This window comes from Pezoporus occidentalis, unplaced genomic scaffold (genome assembly GCF_034315485.1).
Source record: "Pezoporus occidentalis ecotype Australia unplaced genomic scaffold, CSIRO_AGI_Poc_V1 ctg46, whole genome shotgun sequence".
Lineage (NCBI taxonomy): Eukaryota > Metazoa > Chordata > Aves > Psittaciformes > Psittacidae > Pezoporus > Pezoporus occidentalis.
In genome coordinates this window covers 6544262-6559376 of record NW_026915791.1, presented here as the reverse complement: position 1 = coordinate 6559376, position 15115 = coordinate 6544262, and the positions used below count along the sequence as shown (strand labels likewise).

Genomic DNA, 15115 nt, shown 5'->3' with positions numbered 1-15115 from the left:
CAGCCCCATCCTTAATGCTGAGATGGAGTGGGGATATCTTGAAGTGGCTGAGACAAGGCCATAACGTCTGACCATGTGCCTTCTCCAGGACCATGTGTGTGTGGCTCCCAAGCCACGGGCACAGGGACTTCACTGCTGGTCCCGGTGGCATTGACAGAGCTGAGGTTTGCTGTGCTGGGTTTCCAGCCCAGCAGCACCTTGTGGGGATGACTGCTGGGTTCTGATACTTCTTGTAAAAGGTTTTTATTGGAAAAGAAAACAAGCCCCGTTTTCCAAAAGAATGAGAGTTCCCACCCAGCACTGGTGGTAGTGCATTGAGGCAAGAGGGGCCACAGCCCTGGTATGGATACACAAGGTTTTAGGTGATGGAGAACAGGGATGCGGGAGTTCTTGGGACAGTGGCTTTGCTTTCCCCAGCTGCTGCAGGGAAGTTGTGCCCTGGCTGAAGGAATGTGGGAAGAAGCCACCCTGAGCCAAGAGCAGTCTTCATGTGAGTGAGGGCCATGAGTGATGGGATAACTTGGGCATCCCCAGCCTTTCCCTCCTGCACTGGTATCCAGTGGAGAAGTGAGGAGGCTCCTGGGTGCCAAAGGATGCGCTATAGGCCTCTTTTGTGCCAGAGGGTGAAAAGATGTATGTTCCCATCCCAGCTCTCCGGGCACATCCCAGTGAACATCAACATCAGCTGAGAAAAGCCGAATGGGATGGCACCAGCAGAGGGGCAGCCACTCCTGTGGGGTGGGTGGGTTTGCTCTCTACAACACTAGTGATCAAAACAAGGCATCTCAGTGAAAGAGGAGGTCATGGGAAGGAGGAGAAGAGGAGGAGGAGGAAGACTGGAGCATGGGCTGGCTGCAGCTGGGTGTCCAGCCCTGTAGGCACCTTGTCGAGGGGCCGATGAGGATGCTGGCTTCCCGCTCTAGTCCTTCCCCTTGCCCTTCTTTGCTGCATCCAAGAAGCACAGGAAACAAGAGTTAGTGCCTGCTGGCAGCTCACTGCTCTTCTGAGTGCTGCTGTGACAGCGCAGCCCTGCAGGCAGCCTCCCCCTGCCATGCAAAGCCCCACTGAGGAGAGGGTGAGATCCCTGTCCCACCGAAGCCAACAGTGGCTTGTGGTGGGACCAGGGGTTTTCCTAGCAGCACCTGCATCCCACCCAGCCAGCAGCTGGACTTTGAGGATGTCACATGTGCTGATGCACGGGGCAGAGCATCCTGCATGATCCCACACACCACCAGCCCAATGGGCTATGCTACCCCTGGAGAGCCCTGGCCTGTGGTCCCAGCAGGACCATTCTGGGGACAGGAGCGGTGGGGGCTCACCTTTGGTCTTCGACTTAATCTTGGACGAGCAGGGCTTGGTCACGTAGACGATCTCCTCACACTGGGCGTTGTACAGGGCTTTCTTCAGGATGCCAGAGCGAGTCTTCACACCCGTCTGAGCACTACACCCGCCCCAGCTCTCAAACTTGTACTTGCAGTCGGCTGGAAGAGAGGAGAGAGGTGTCAGAGCCAAGCAGGACCCGGTGTGAGCGTGCCCAGGGTGGTCCCACGCACCCACCTCCAAACTTCTTCTTCCAGTTGCAGGGGATCTTGCACTTGAGCTTCTTGCTCTCGTCCTTGCACGTCCCCTCGCGGTAGCCCAGCCCGCAGTCCTTGCTGTTGGGGACGCAGGGTCCCCAGCGCCAGTCCTCGCACTTGGACACGTCCTTCTTCACCTTCTCTGTGGGGGGAGACAGGGCGGGTGCTCGCTGCAGGGACACGGCAGCGTGTCCCAGGGTGGCCCCCATGACACCAGCCCCCCACTGCCCCTCACCTTTCTTGTTCTTGCCGGCCTCGGTGGTGGCAGCCAGCAGCATCAGTGCCAGGAGGAGGAGGAGGCTCCGGACCTGCATCCTGCCTGGGGAGAGGGATTGGAGGGGTTGGGGTGCAATGTGGCAGTGAAGGGGTACAGCAGGCTGCAGGCAGCCTGCCTGGCAGCTGCCTCCATGTATACACATGTACAACCCCATGCTCTGCTTGCTTCCACCCATTAGACCATGTGTGCTAATTACCATGGAATGGTTTGGATTGGAAGGAACCTTAAGGATCATCCAGTTCCAACCCCCTGCCCCGGGCAGGGACACCTTCCACTAGAGCAGGGTGCTCCAAGCCCCATCCAACCTGGCCTTGATCACTGCCAGGGATGGGGCAGCCACAGCTTCTCTGGGCACCCTGTGCCAGTGCCTCAGCACCCTCACAGGGAAGAGCTTCTTGCTGTCTGATCTCTGGCAGGTTAAAGCCATTCCCTTGTTCTGTCCCTACAGGCCCCTGTAAAAAGCCCTTCTCTGCATTTCCTGTAGCCCCTTCAGGCACTGGAGCTGCTCTCAGGTCTCCCCTTAAGGAGCCTTCTCCAGGCTGAACCAGCCCAGCTCTCTCAGCCTGGCTCCACGGAAGAGGTGCTCCAGCCCTCGGAGCATCTTCACAGTTGTGTATCTATCTCTGCAACTGCCTCCAGCCAGGGAGCTGCTGCGCTGGGAGCTTGTTCCCATTCCTGGAGCCCCACATTGCCCTGTATGGCTGAAATGCTCTCCATGGGGATCCCCACACAACCGCCTTCCTCCCTGGGTCCTTTACCCAGCACCCAGCAGGCTGCCACCCCACACCAACGAGCCCCGGTGCCAGGAGAGCACCACTGCCATAGTACCTTTCTCCTAAGGAATCCAAGGAGGGAAGAAGAAAGCCCAGGAAACCCCAACCTGCTGCCGTGAGGGTCTGAGAGCTGAACCAGCAGGTTAAACACCAAAGGACTAAGTCTTCACTGTGTTAGAGCTGGGTGGAGAGATGGAGTGGGAGCGCTGCGCCCACTGCTGGCACCGCAGCTGGCAGCACAGCACCCGTGCATGCAGGGGGCTGTGTGTGTTGCATGTGTGCAGCCGTGTGCAGGACGAGGATGAGGGTGCACACATGCAAGGATGCAGCTCCTAGAGCTCTGTCCTTGGGCCAGGGGACGGCTCCCCTCTGGCTCCCACCAGGAGCACCTGCAGGCCACTGCTGCCAGCCCTGGGGTCCAAGCTCCTGCTCCCAACAGGAGTGCAGACGTGTAGGGCCAGTGAATCAAGTCTGGTGACCTCTTCCCTGCTCCCCTAGAGCCTTTGCAATGACATCCATTATCTTACAGCAGCAAATTCATCATACCTGCCCTGGCTCCGTGAGGCGTTTGGTGGGACCAGGCTGCAGAAGTCAGGATGCACCATGTGCCCCAGGGGACATGAGCGCAGGGAAGAAGCTGGGGTCAGCTCCCTGCCCCCAGGCTCCCCAGGCAGTGAGCTGGAGCTCCCCACATTATTCAGGCTCCAGCGCACTCACCTTTCATGCATGGGCCGCCGTGAAGCTGCCGCTTGGCTCTGCATTGAACTGTCACAGGGAATTACACAGCCCGGCTGGCTGAAGGCACAGCAGAGGGGGTGAGAGCTGCCTTCCCCCTCGCCCAGCCGGTCCCGGAGCCGTCCTGCTGAGCACGACATGGCTCAGCCTCTTCCCACCCTGCTGCCTTCCAAGGGGGCAAGAGCTCACCTGCAGACTGCAAGGCTGGGGCTGAGCTGAGTTAGGGGCACTCCTGTCCCACATCCTGCAGCAGCTTGTATGAGGCAGCACGTCTGACACCCGCACTAATCACAGCATCCCTAATTTCAGGTGCTCTGTAAACTTCTTCCATCCTTTGCTGCAGAGCAAGGATGCACCCACCTCCATGCCCAGTGCCTTCCAGCTCAGGTCCTGTGGATGCAGCTCATCCCTGCATACCAGCATAGATACAGTGGGGCGTGGGGCCCCGCTGGGATTTGGGAATGGGGGCTCTGAGGGACAGCCCAGCTCCAACCCCAGGCACTCCTGGTTTTGCTCCCTGTCTCTGCCCAGCGCATGTTCCACAGGCAAAGGTTTGCAGGGACCCTGAGCTCACCCTAAAGCATTTATAAGGAGTGCAGTTTTCCAACTGGTTTTCCAAACAAACAGCCTTATCCCCTCTTTGCTGGTGGAAAAAGAGCTGTTCCTGGCCAGGCTGCCAGCGCCTTCAGGCATGTTCACACAGCCCAGCTCCTCCCGCATCCCTGCGGGGCCCTGGCTCCTCTCCTGCAGATCCTGGCAAGTTCTCACACTGCCTTGGCCTCTCCCAGGAATAGGCTGCACAAGCGGAGCAGCCTGGAGCCTGGCCACACCATGGCAGTCCCCATTGCCCTTTCCCACTCCCCTCCTCTACCTGCCCTGGGTTTGAATAACCTAGGATCACCTCTATATAGAAAAAGAGATCAACTGGCAATGCTGAAGCAGGTCCCAAATGCCCATCACTGTAATGGGAGAGCCTAGACCCCTCTCCGGACACTGCTCAGGGCCAGGCTATGCCGTTGCAAGTCTTTCTCTTAGCAGGGGCCACACCATCCTGTCCCCTCGCTGCTGCCCCTATGCTCTCTATGGAGAGGGGCCACTACTGTGCTGGCAGTCCTCTGGCAGCCCCTCTTCCAGCTGGCTCTGGCAGAGACCCAGCTCTCGGGGACACCATGAGTCGGGGTACCCAGTGCCCCAACAGCAGGAACTTCCCTCCTGCCAGGGGAGGGGAGTCTGAGCTTCTCCCCCTGGGCCAAGTCGTTAGCATGAACGGGAGGTGCTGGGGAGATGCTCCAGGGGAAAGGGGCTTGCTCTGCGTTCTGCCTGTGCGCGCTGGGGCAGGCGCTGTGCCCTGAGCCCCGTACAGACCCTTACCCCCGACGGGCTCCCCGGGCTCCGGCAGGGGCATCTCCCACCACCTGAGTCCTCTCCGAATGGATGTGGGGTACCCCCAAGGGTGAGGGCTGCTATCCCAGGCCACTGCCTGCTCTCCAGGAGTCCTGCTTCAATCCGAAACTCCTTCCTGCGCCTCCAGCCACTTTCCTGGACCCCGGAACTCCTGCCCCAAATCCTCCCCAGCCAGAACCATATCCCACACCCCGGCAAATCCCTTTTTCCCCACCCGGGAACCCTTTCGCATGGATTTCTACCCCGGGGAACGGAGCGGGAGGTCGCCGCTCGCCTTACCGGAGGCGCCCATCCCCGTGGCGTCGGGCGGGCGCGGGGGCTTGGGGTGAGGGTCGGACCCCGCGCAGCCGGGGTGCCCACACTCACCTGCGGTGCGATGTGCGGAGCTTTGCGCGGTGCGGAGCTGCTGCCTTTGTGTGGCGGCCGCGTGCGGAGCCCCCGCGCAGCGCACAGCGGCCCCTGACGTCGGGCTCGGCTGGCAGCAAAAAGGTGATTTTTTAGCCCAAAACTTCCCGCAAGCTCCTCCTCTTGCACATGAGGCACAAAAGGCCGGCGGAGGGGCGGCCCCGGGGGGCTGGGCCGGCCCTGCTCAGCCGATGAGTGTGGGGCGCACGTCCCGTGTCCCCCGGCCCCGGTTCACCTTCCCCTTGTGTCTCCAGCCCGCACCCGCGGCGGGGTCCCCAGCATCACCGGGTGGCTGGAGGGGTGCAAGAGGAGCAGCAGAGCAGGGACACCCACCGGGGCGCTCCTGGGGCTGGGTGGAGTGAAGGGAACCACCCCGTGTCTCCACCAGCTCCATGGATGCCTCCCCTCCCTCCCCATCAAAGCCACAGGCATTGATGGTCCTTCTGCCCTTTTCACCCTTGTTTGCTCCAATGCCCCCTGTGAGAGCAGGTACCAGCTCAGCACCCAAAGCAGTGCATCACTTTCATGCTGGTCCAGTGCATCCACAGCCCCATCCCTGGTGCCCTGCTTGTCCCCAGCTGAGCCGTGCTGCTGCCCTTGGTCCATCCAGCAACACGGGATCAGGCTGGTTGGGGATGAAAGGACCTTGCAGATGTGATTGCTCCCTTCTCCTCTTTCCCCCCGTTTTCTTAGGTGAGGAGAAGCAGGGAGCAAGCCAACTCTCTCCTGGAGTTACCAGCCAGAAAGATGAGTGTTGTGGCAGAAGAATGGGGCTGTGGTGGGGAACAGAGCCATTTTTCCACCCCTCACACTGGAAGGAGGCTGCTGAGAGCAGGGCAGCCACAGGTGGGGTGGGGGCTGGTTTTTATGAGCTGCTTCACAACCAGGAATTGCTTTCCAAGAGATTCCCGCATTTAACTCACACCGTGCCGGAGGTTTCCTAGACATCTGCAGAGGTTTTGAGGAGGGGTCATGTCATGTCCCCTGCATGATGTAGACACAGCAGTGGGTGTTGCTCTGGGTGGTGAGGGCTTTGGACATGCTGGGCTGCACAGGGTGCAGAAATGGATCCTGGATGGGTAGCAAAGCTAATAGCCCCATCGCTGGGCCTTTAAACCAAAGCTGAAGCAAGCTGCTGAGACAAACTTCAGGGTCAAAAAGAAGCCCAGGTGTGCTGCTTTTGGCTGGGGTTCAGTAGCATCAGGTTTGCAAGTCTGAGTTACGGGGTTGTGATGAGCAAAGCAGGGCCTCGTGGAGCTGTGGGATAGGTATGGGGCGAATGCTGCTGCTTTTTTTCTGCCACCCTGGGCAGGAGCCAGAGACCCCACTGCTGTCCCCAGTGCAGAGCAGCACAAGGTATGGGGAAGCCCTGTGCAGACTTTCCCTCTTTCCTTCATCTCCATCCATTCCCATTCTGCTCTTGTTGCCTCCCCAGGCTGGGGAGCAGGACATAGGTGCTGGCTGCATTGGAGTGCAGAGATGCATTGGTGCACATTGCTCTCTGCAGGGGTTGTGCTTGGTTCCTTTGGGCTCTTTCTGAGGGATGGAGGGGGGAACGGCTCCTTCCCCAGCTCAAACAAGCAGCAGAAAGCTGTGTTTGCAGAAAGGGGCCTCATACCGACAGAAAGAGGAAGGAGGGAGCGTGACCAACCCAGGTGCCTTTCCCTGCCATGGCTTAATTTAAGCTTTTTACCTCTCAAACCATCACAAGATAATTCATGGCATGTCAGCTCCACATTTTCCATCTCCAGGCAAAGCCTGGTCCTTGGGGCACTGCTAGTGCACGGGGACAAGCTGCGCATGAGGCGGACAGCACACTTTTGCCTTGTTCAGACTTGCAGAGGCAGGCGAGGGGCAGGTAATCATTAACAGGGCCAACTGCTGTCATCCCAGCTCCGTTTACTGGGGCTGGGCTTGCACCTTTCCCATCCTCCATGTGTACACCCCATACACTCCCAGATGCGTTTCCATCCCACGGGAAGCCAGACAGTCCCGGGACACCTGGCTGAAAGAGGGGATGCTGAGGCATTCAGGGAGAAGGGCAGCGCTCTCCCCGGCAGGTACCGCCCCTTTCCCAACACCCCTCATCACAGCGATCCCATCCTGGGGCTGCTTCTCTCCCCCATCACACATCTGACACGGGCAGCCGGAAAGCACTCACTGCCATGGTTACTGATGGTCCTCTCCGCCGAGACACGGGCCAAGAGCCAACACAACGGGGTCTGGGCACTGAAGCGGAGAGGGCCCCCCCCTCTCAGTCGCACGTACACCAGTTCCTGGGCAGCAGCCCAGCGGGGCCAGGACAATTTGGTGTGCCTGACACCCGCCACAGGCCCCCGCTGTGAGCGCTGGGCAGGAGCTGAAAGGCTGAAGCTGATGAAAGGGAGGCGCAGGGGGTGGAAGGGACAGCAGGGGAAGGAGGCTGCTGCTCCGGGTGGAGAGGGGGCAGCCGGAGCAGCAGGCAGGCTGCCAAGCTGCCCTCAGGAATCCGAGCTTAAGGTACGAGTGTAGCTCCCCATCAGCCACCGTGTGCGCCTCTGCTCCCGCACCAGCCAGAGTGATTGCCTCCCTTTTATAAAGGAAACGCTGTAGGAGAGGTGGTGTTGGCTGCAGTCATCCATAGGAGTCTGGGGCTGGAAGTGTCCCTAATCCCCTGCTTTTGTAATCTGAGAGTGGAGCAATGGGATACTGCCAGCCCTCAGTGCTCAGCACTGCGGGCAGGACCACAGGGCTCCCCTCTGGAGCTGGGAATGAACAAGAGCCCCCCAGCAGGTTTATCCCCAGCATGGCTGGGCACAGCTCACCACAAATAAAGGCTGACAAAAGGGTTCTGAAATCCAGAGGTTGGATGCAGCTGTAGTACCCACTGAGAGCTTTGCTGCAAAGGGCAGGCCTGCCGCTGGGAATGCTGCCTCCCAGCCCCGGGGAGGAACCCGAGCTGGGTAGCAACAGCAGGCTCCCAGCTCCTCACACACTTCCAGGCTTTTCTGGATCACTTGGGATGGTGGTGAGCTTTTTCCCTGTTCCATAGTACACTGAATATCAATGTATGCCACAGGATGGGGGAGAAGGCCCGTCAGGACAAAGGCCCTGTATCCAGGGACCATCCCATGGGGATGCTGTGCAAGGAAGCAGGCGAGGACCTGGCCCAGCAGGGATCTCCTAAGAGTACCCCCAGTTTGGAAGGGAGTAGAGGCTTTGGGGTACAGCATTGTTTGCACTGCGTGGGGTGTCACTGATGAAGCACCCACTGCATTCTTGCGGATGCAGCAGGAGATGGGAACTAAAACATCCATCTCTTTATTTCAACAGCAAGAAACAACAACATCCAAACAATCCAAGTCAAAAAGCGACGGGAACGCAGGCTTGTGCCAGGCCCTGAGCCTGCTGGAGCCGGCACCCTCGCAGAGATACAAAAATACAGTCCTACAACAGCATCTAGGAAACACAGACCCAGGTATTGCACAGAACCCCTGCCCTCAGCAGGCAGGGCAACCAACACCCCCTCCGCCTTTAGCCACAACACAAGCCAGGCTTGGAATTGCACAGCAACTCGGCACGGAGGGGCCAGGGGAGGGGAACAGTGTGTCTCTTAACTACCTGTACAAAAACTCTAAGGGAAGATACAAAACTGGAGAGGAAAGGGGAAGCTGGGGCTGTAAACGCCTCTGGGTGTCCCGGCTGGGGGGCAGTGGTCTGGACCTCTGAGAAGATGACAGTGCTTTGTCTGTGTCCTGTGAGCAGTGCTGATGGGAACTCCAGGTGCTGCTGGAGCACCCCGGCTCTGATCACATTGGGATGCTATGGTTAACAGTTGCCGGCCCCTGGCACTCTGCACTGCTCTGTGCCTCTCTCCCCATCACAGCAACTGCCATCCTTCAAGGGAACTCTGCCCCTCAGCCAAAAAGCCTGAAGGGTGTCCTGGTTCTCTGTGGTATCCTCATGCCTTTTGTTGGTATTGGTATTAAGAGGGGTTCAAATGGTGCCACCAGTGGGCATAGTGCAGGTGGGGCCACACAGACCCCAACAGCAGCATCCTCCTCTCCTGAGACCCGAGTTGTGAGCACCACAACCATTGCTCACCCCTTGGTGCCAAGCAGGTCTGCAAGGCCCAGAGCCACTAGCTTTCCTCCTCTGCTGACACCTCCTGGTCCCAGAGACTGTCAGTTCTGTGAAATCCTTGCTGAAGGGCTGGCTTGATGCCTCTGTGGATGCTCAGCACCCACAGCATCTGCAGGGGAGATGGGTCATGGTGCCTCTTGCCCCTGGTAGGTGAAATGCCATCCCACTGCAGGTGTGACTCAGTGCTGGGAGCCCTGATGCTTTCTATGCATCCAAATCCCTCTTTCTGTTAAATCTGGAGAGGGTGAGCTGGTGTTTGCCCAGGGAGCTTGTGTCTGGGCTGGGAGAGCTCCCAAGTGTTCCCTGCAAAGCCCTGCACCCTGTTTACAGGATGGCAGGAGTCAAAACTCAGAGGGTGCGAGTTGCCAGACTGGGGGGCACGGAAGGAATCCCTGAGTGGCACTGACCCCATCACTGCCCCTCCACCCCAGTGCAACATCTCAAGCAGGGAGGGCAGCCAAATCCAAATTGGGATTTGGGAAATAAAACACGCTCCACCACAGCCACTGCCCAGGCCAAGCACAGCACTAAAGGCAACCATGAGGACAGTGGCTGCCCTGCTTCCTGATGATACTCTGTGGAAAGGCTGGGTGCACAAGGGACATGCCTCCTGCTGCAGAAGGCCCTGGTAGGGCAACACAAGAGACCCAGGGCAGCCCCAAACCAACATGAGGGAGCTGGAGGCAGGGGCAGCAAGGGTGCTTCCCTTGTGGTAAAGTCTGAGGCTCATGGTCTCTGCTGTCTGCCCATAAAGCCTATGCCTCCTGCAGCTGTGCCAGACAGGAGAGGAGGAACAGGACATGGACCTAGCCAAGCATCTAAAGGAGGGCACTGCCAGCAGGGAGAAGGGGCAAGCAATAATATCCCACAAGGATCATAGGTAGGAGCCTGCAGAGGGGGTATCAGGATCACTCCTGCGCACAAAGGGTGACCAGGACCATCATCCTGACCTAGCCCAACAGGGCTATGGGATGAAACCCATCCAGAGCAGGAACGAAGGATGAAGGGTGACACACACAAAGAACCAGGCTTCAAGTCCCAAATACCCACTGTCCTCATAAACAAGAGTCCCAGCCCAGGCTGGGGCAGAGCTCTGCTGTCTCCATCTCCTCTGGGGACCAGGTTGACACATAGGGAGGGCTGGGCCAGACTCACAGCTCTGCCAGTTAGCATTGTCCTCTTCTCATCCTGCCCGAGCTGGCCTGGGCTAAGGCACACCGAGCACTACACAGCAGTCTCCTGGTCCTCCCGCTGGATCATCTGGTAGTGCTGTCGGTTCTCGAGGTAGGCAGCTAAGTCGGGGTCATTGGCTTTCTCAGCCCGGTGCTTGGGGGTGTCTCCCTGCACAGAGGAGGCAGAAGATGTCAGAGTACCAAGCACCGCCTAAATGATGCCTCAGCACCCAAAGGTGCTCCTACACCCCAACCAAAGAGGTGGCTGCAGAGCCCACAGCCAAGGTGAACGCATGCTCTTCCCCAGCACTAAGGAGGCAGGCGGGAGAGGGCGAGGAATGAGGGGTATGTCTGGGGAATGCCCGGGAATACCAACCCCCCTCTCCTCTCGCTGCCTGGCTAGCGCTGCGGCTCCCGGCGGAGGATCACGTTTCACCAGCTTATTGCAGCCATCTGGACTGTGTCCACTAATGAACTCCCGCACTCCATAAAAAGCCAATCTGTTAACAGCTCCCAGCTCCGGCTCCTCTCCCCCTTCCCTCCCCCTTGCTCCTCCTCGCCAACTGCCGGGGCTCTGCTGTGCCGCAGAGACCTGGCGCTCCGCCGCTGCCATTGAAAACCGGCCCTGCAAGGGACACCCAGCCTGCCCGGCTCGTCCCCTGGTGCACAGCACTGGGGTGCTGGGGCATCCGGGATGGGAACAATGGTCAGACACGCAGAGCCAGCATCCATGGATGTAGCCGTGGATAAAAGCACACCCGTGCGCAACTGGAGAGGTGCGATGCACTAAGGAACCCGTTCTTTTGCCTCCTCCCCACTGCTCCTGAACGCCAGCGTTCATTTAATGAAGCAGGGGGGGAAAACAGAGGAGGAACTGATCTCTTCTGTTCTACAACACTGCCTGCTCGCAGCCTGAAACCGGAGCTGCCCGGGCCCCTCTGCCCAGCCAGGCTGAGGCACGATAACCGATAAGACCTGGCTCCCCTTCCCACTGCAGGGAGGGGGATCAGCCTGCTCCAAACCCCTGCTACAGGTCTGATGCCACAGACCAGGCTGTGACCCTGATGTGCGGTGGGCTCCTGCCTGTGCAGGCTGTGACCCTCAGCCCATTCAGGTCAGTGCAGCAGCACAGAGGGGTCCCCAGGCAGCCACAAACCCCAACATGCATAAGCACAGGCACGTGCAAGCACACTCCCTGCGGCAGCATCATGCCTGGACAGGACTCCCTGTTGTGCTGGCAGGTTGGGGGCTGCTCCTCTCCTTCAGCAGATGAAGGGGCTGGGGGCAGAGAGGGGCTATGCTGGTTCAGCTGCCAGCCAGACCAGCCCCACTCTGCGTGCTGTGCGAGGCCCAGGCCTTAGCCAGGACCGAGGAGGAGTGATGGGGAGCCAGAGATTGTCTGCTCAGCACCTCCCTGGCAGCTGGCAACGGCTGTGCATTGTCTGAAGCAGCCCCAAGCTCCACTGGTCTCTCAGCTGGGCTCCTACCCTGTGCACAGACCCAGAGATTGCACCTTCTTGGCTTGTTCTACATCTCCTCCACTACACCCCATCACTGTGAGCCTCTGCCAGACAAATACAACTCTGTCCCCTCTGCTGCATGCCAGTGCTGGGAACCTCCTGTACCAAAACGCAGCCTCAAGCCCCCTTTTTGAGTCTCCTCTGCTGGGGCTGGCACAACTCCCTGACACCAAGGCACGTCCTGGTTAACTCGGAGCCAGCTTCACCCGCTGAGAGGAGCTCCCAGTGCCCCCATCCCAGCGGGGGAGAGCGGGGGGAGCCCTGCAGCTGGGAGGGAGCGCGCAGCGAGAGTGTCCTCGCTGTGACCCCGGAGGGTGGGAAGGGGGAGACAGGGATGAGACATTCCAGTCCCTCGCTTCTAATTTAATAAAACAACAGGGAGAGGAGCGCAGGGAGGAGAGGGATTTAACCCCTCTGCAGCTGGGCAAGCACGGGTGCTTCATGTGCATCCTTGTGTGTTCATGAGGATGAGCAGGGGTGGGTACACCTCCCGCATGGAGACAGGCTGAGAAAGCTGGGCCTGGAGAAGAGAACCTGTGCAGTGACCTCAGAGCAGCTTCCAGTATCTGAAGGGGGCCTACAAGGATGCTGGAGAGGGACTCTTCATTAGGGACTGTAGTGATAAAACAAGGGGCAATGGATTCAAACTAACACAGGGGAAGCTCAGGCTAGATATAAGGAAGAAATTCTTTGAGTGTGGTGAGGCACTGGAATGGGTTGCCCAAAGAAATCGTGAATGCTCCATCCCTGGTAGTGCTCCAGGCCAGGTTGGACAGAGCCTTGGGCGGCATGGTCTAGCGTGAGTCATCCCTGTTCCTGGCAGGGGGTTGGAACTGGATGATCTTAAGGTCCTTCCCAACTCAAACCACTGTATGATTCTATGTCAGCTCCTCTCTGGTTGGCAGACACCACCCAAAGCACCTTGCTCTGCTCTCCTGCCAGCCCCCAGTGCGCCCCACTGCCATCCCTCCCACCATCACCTGCAGGTCCGTCTTCATGAGCGAGGCCCCAGCCTCCACGATGTAGTGGCAGATAGTGCGCTGGCGTAAGGCTGCAGCCTGGTGCAAGCAGGTTTCACCGCTGGGGAGGAGAAAGCAGGAGATGTGAGATGTCCCCCCCAAACGGGGACAAGCAGCGTGTGCGTGTGGCAGCAAGGGACAGCAATTCAGAGCAGCAGGAGCTGATGGTGGTTGTGTGCTTGTCCAAGTAGGGGATGGGGTGCTACTCAGGGATGCTCAGTCCAAAGTGGACTGGGAGCCATGGCTGGGAATGAGAGTGATGGCAGCTGGTAAATGCACAGATGACCTTGCATAGGGTCCAGCCAACAGGTAACACAAGTCAGCCAGCAACTTACTTCTCCTCCTCTGTGGCATCAAGGATTTCTGAAGGGGCTGTGGAGAGAAAAAACACAGGGTGAGTGAGACCCAACCGTGGGGCACCACCTACTCCCCAGTACATTCTGCATCTTTCCATATGGGCTGTTATATCCATGCTGCCTGCACAGGTCCTGGTTCCAAAGCAGCATCTGAGCCCAGGGAAGAAGAGTTGTGCTGGACTCAGTACAGAGAAATATCTACACAAAAATAAAGCAGCTCCTATTTCAGTGGGAGCTCCCAAAAGCAACAAGGCAGCTGCCCTGAAGGCAGGAGCAGGACACTGAGAAATGCTTCCCAGAGACATGCTGGTCCCTGCCAGGGTGCAGCGACAGCCATAGGAGCACCCCGCTGCTGGCAGAGAGACGCCAGGGAAAGCCCACATGTCAGAAGGATGATGTGGCAAACCCAGAGGGAAGGGATCTAAGCCCAGGAGAATCCATCTGAGCAGAGGGTTGGGAATTCTTTTCTCCTGTGCTAGGGATGGTACTCTGGCCCCAGCTCACCATTCTCGATGATGTACTTGACAATGTCCTTGCTCCCTGATTTGACAGCATGGTGGAGGACAGTCTGGCCCGAGGAGTCTCTCACCATCAGGTCCCTTCCAGCCCGGTGCAGCTCTTGGAACTACAGGATTGACAAATTGCTTGGGATGAGTTGCTTTGCCCCAAGCGCTGGTATCGTGTCCCCAAGATGCCCAGCAGGTTCTGTGGCTATTCAGGGCCTGGCAGGGAGCTTTGTTCAGCTCAGCCATGACACCAAATTCCTTCCCTCCATGTCCCCCAGGAGAGGAACAGGGCTTCTTGCTAGGAGTCTGCCTGGTTTCCAGCCACCACTCCTGGAGGAAGGCCCTCAACAGGAGCTGCTCCACAGCAATCACTGCATGGCTGACAGGGCTGCCCATAGCCAAGCAGGCCACAGGGAGACTGGCCAGAGCCAGCCCTGGCTGCTCCTTGCAGAGGCAGCAGGAGCACCTACCTTGCTGAAGTTGCCACTCTTGGCAGCTTCTATCAGGTCATCTGCAAAGAAGGAAGATGGGCTGGGGTCAGAAAAGTGAAGCTGTAACACCATTAATCTTGGAGCCAAGGGTTAGGCACCAGAGGAGAAGACAGATGAGGGTGCACATGAGGTGTACCCTCAGGTGCTAACGTCTTGATCAGACTGGTTTTACACGGCTCCTACAACCTCAGGCACGTAAGGGACAAACAGGGGAAGGAAGGAGACACCACGTAGCTGGGGGCACAGCTGGACCCCAGCCCCAGGAGGGAAGCAGTCTCTGCCTATGGGCAGGATGACTTGTGATGGAAGCGGGGAGCAGACCTCCTGGATGTCAGCCAGCAGCCGAGACGCCTCTCACCCATGACTCACTCACACTTCCAGGCACTGGGCTCCGCTCAAGCTCCAGGAAACTCTTTCCATTTGCTCAGCTTGGTGAGGCCCCTGACCTTGTGTTCCCACCTCCCCAGCCCCAGCCAGCCCCTGGCAGAGACAGCCCCCAACCAAGCCCTCAGCACTCAGCTCTGCAGGTGGGGGATTAACCCCTTGCCATGCCGCTTCCCACATGGAGGAGCCAGGAAGGCGCCTGGCCGGGCTGCTCCACAAATCACTGTCAGGTCACTCCTGCCACCTCCGCGGTCACCTACCTGCAGGCCTCCATGCTCCCACCTAACATGCAGGTAGCAGGGCTCCTGCTGCACACCAGGGAAAGGACAGCCAAACCCCATATGCTGGGGACCCAAAACAGTGTGACCTGGAAG

The 15115-nt window shown here is 58.7% G+C and overlaps 2 protein-coding genes across 6 annotated transcripts in view; both read right to left on the bottom strand.

The window, feature by feature from the left end:
- Positions 1 to 227: 227 nt before the first annotated feature.
- MDK (midkine) lies at positions 228 to 5287 on the bottom strand. The gene is made up of 5 exons (XM_062635831.1): positions 5133 to 5287; positions 1813 to 1896; positions 1558 to 1719; positions 1320 to 1481; positions 228 to 945 (listed from the first exon to the last, which is right to left on the bottom strand). Exons 2-5 carry the CDS (start codon positions 1889 to 1891, stop codon positions 920 to 922), a joined length of 429 nt encoding a protein of 142 aa, XP_062491815.1. The 5' UTR covers positions 1892 to 1896; positions 5133 to 5287; the 3' UTR covers positions 228 to 919.
- A 3168-nt stretch (positions 5288 to 8455) lies between these two features.
- Positions 8456 to 15115, bottom strand: part of DGKZ (diacylglycerol kinase zeta) — a 41230-nt gene continuing 34570 nt past the window's right edge. For all 5 annotated transcript variants that reach the window (XM_062635814.1, XM_062635810.1, XM_062635812.1 and 2 more), the window contains 5 exons: positions 14337 to 14377; positions 13865 to 13985; positions 13340 to 13376; positions 12966 to 13065; positions 8456 to 10634 (listed from right to left, as the gene is read on the bottom strand). In XM_062635814.1, the coding sequence (XP_062491798.1) occupies positions 10518 to 10634; positions 12966 to 13065; positions 13340 to 13376; positions 13865 to 13985; positions 14337 to 14377 (416 nt within the window). In that variant the 3' untranslated portion in view covers positions 8456 to 10517. The remainder of the gene's footprint in view (positions 10635 to 12965; positions 13066 to 13339; positions 13377 to 13864; positions 13986 to 14336; positions 14378 to 15115) is intronic.

Bases quoted from the DNA above. Each gene is read 5' to 3' on its own strand.
- MDK (XM_062635831.1), bottom strand. From the start codon at position 1,891: ATGCAGGTCCGGAGCCTCCTCCTCCTCCTGGCACTGATGCTGCTGGCT. The intron at 1,720-1,812 runs GTGAGGGGCAGT...CTCCCCCCACAG, and splicing joins GGCCGGCAAGAACAAGAAAG to AGAAGGTGAAGAAGGACGTG. The intron at 946-1,319 runs GTGAGCCCCCAC...TCTTGGATGCAG, and splicing joins GATTAAGTCGAAGACCAAAG to CAAAGAAGGGCAAGGGGAAG.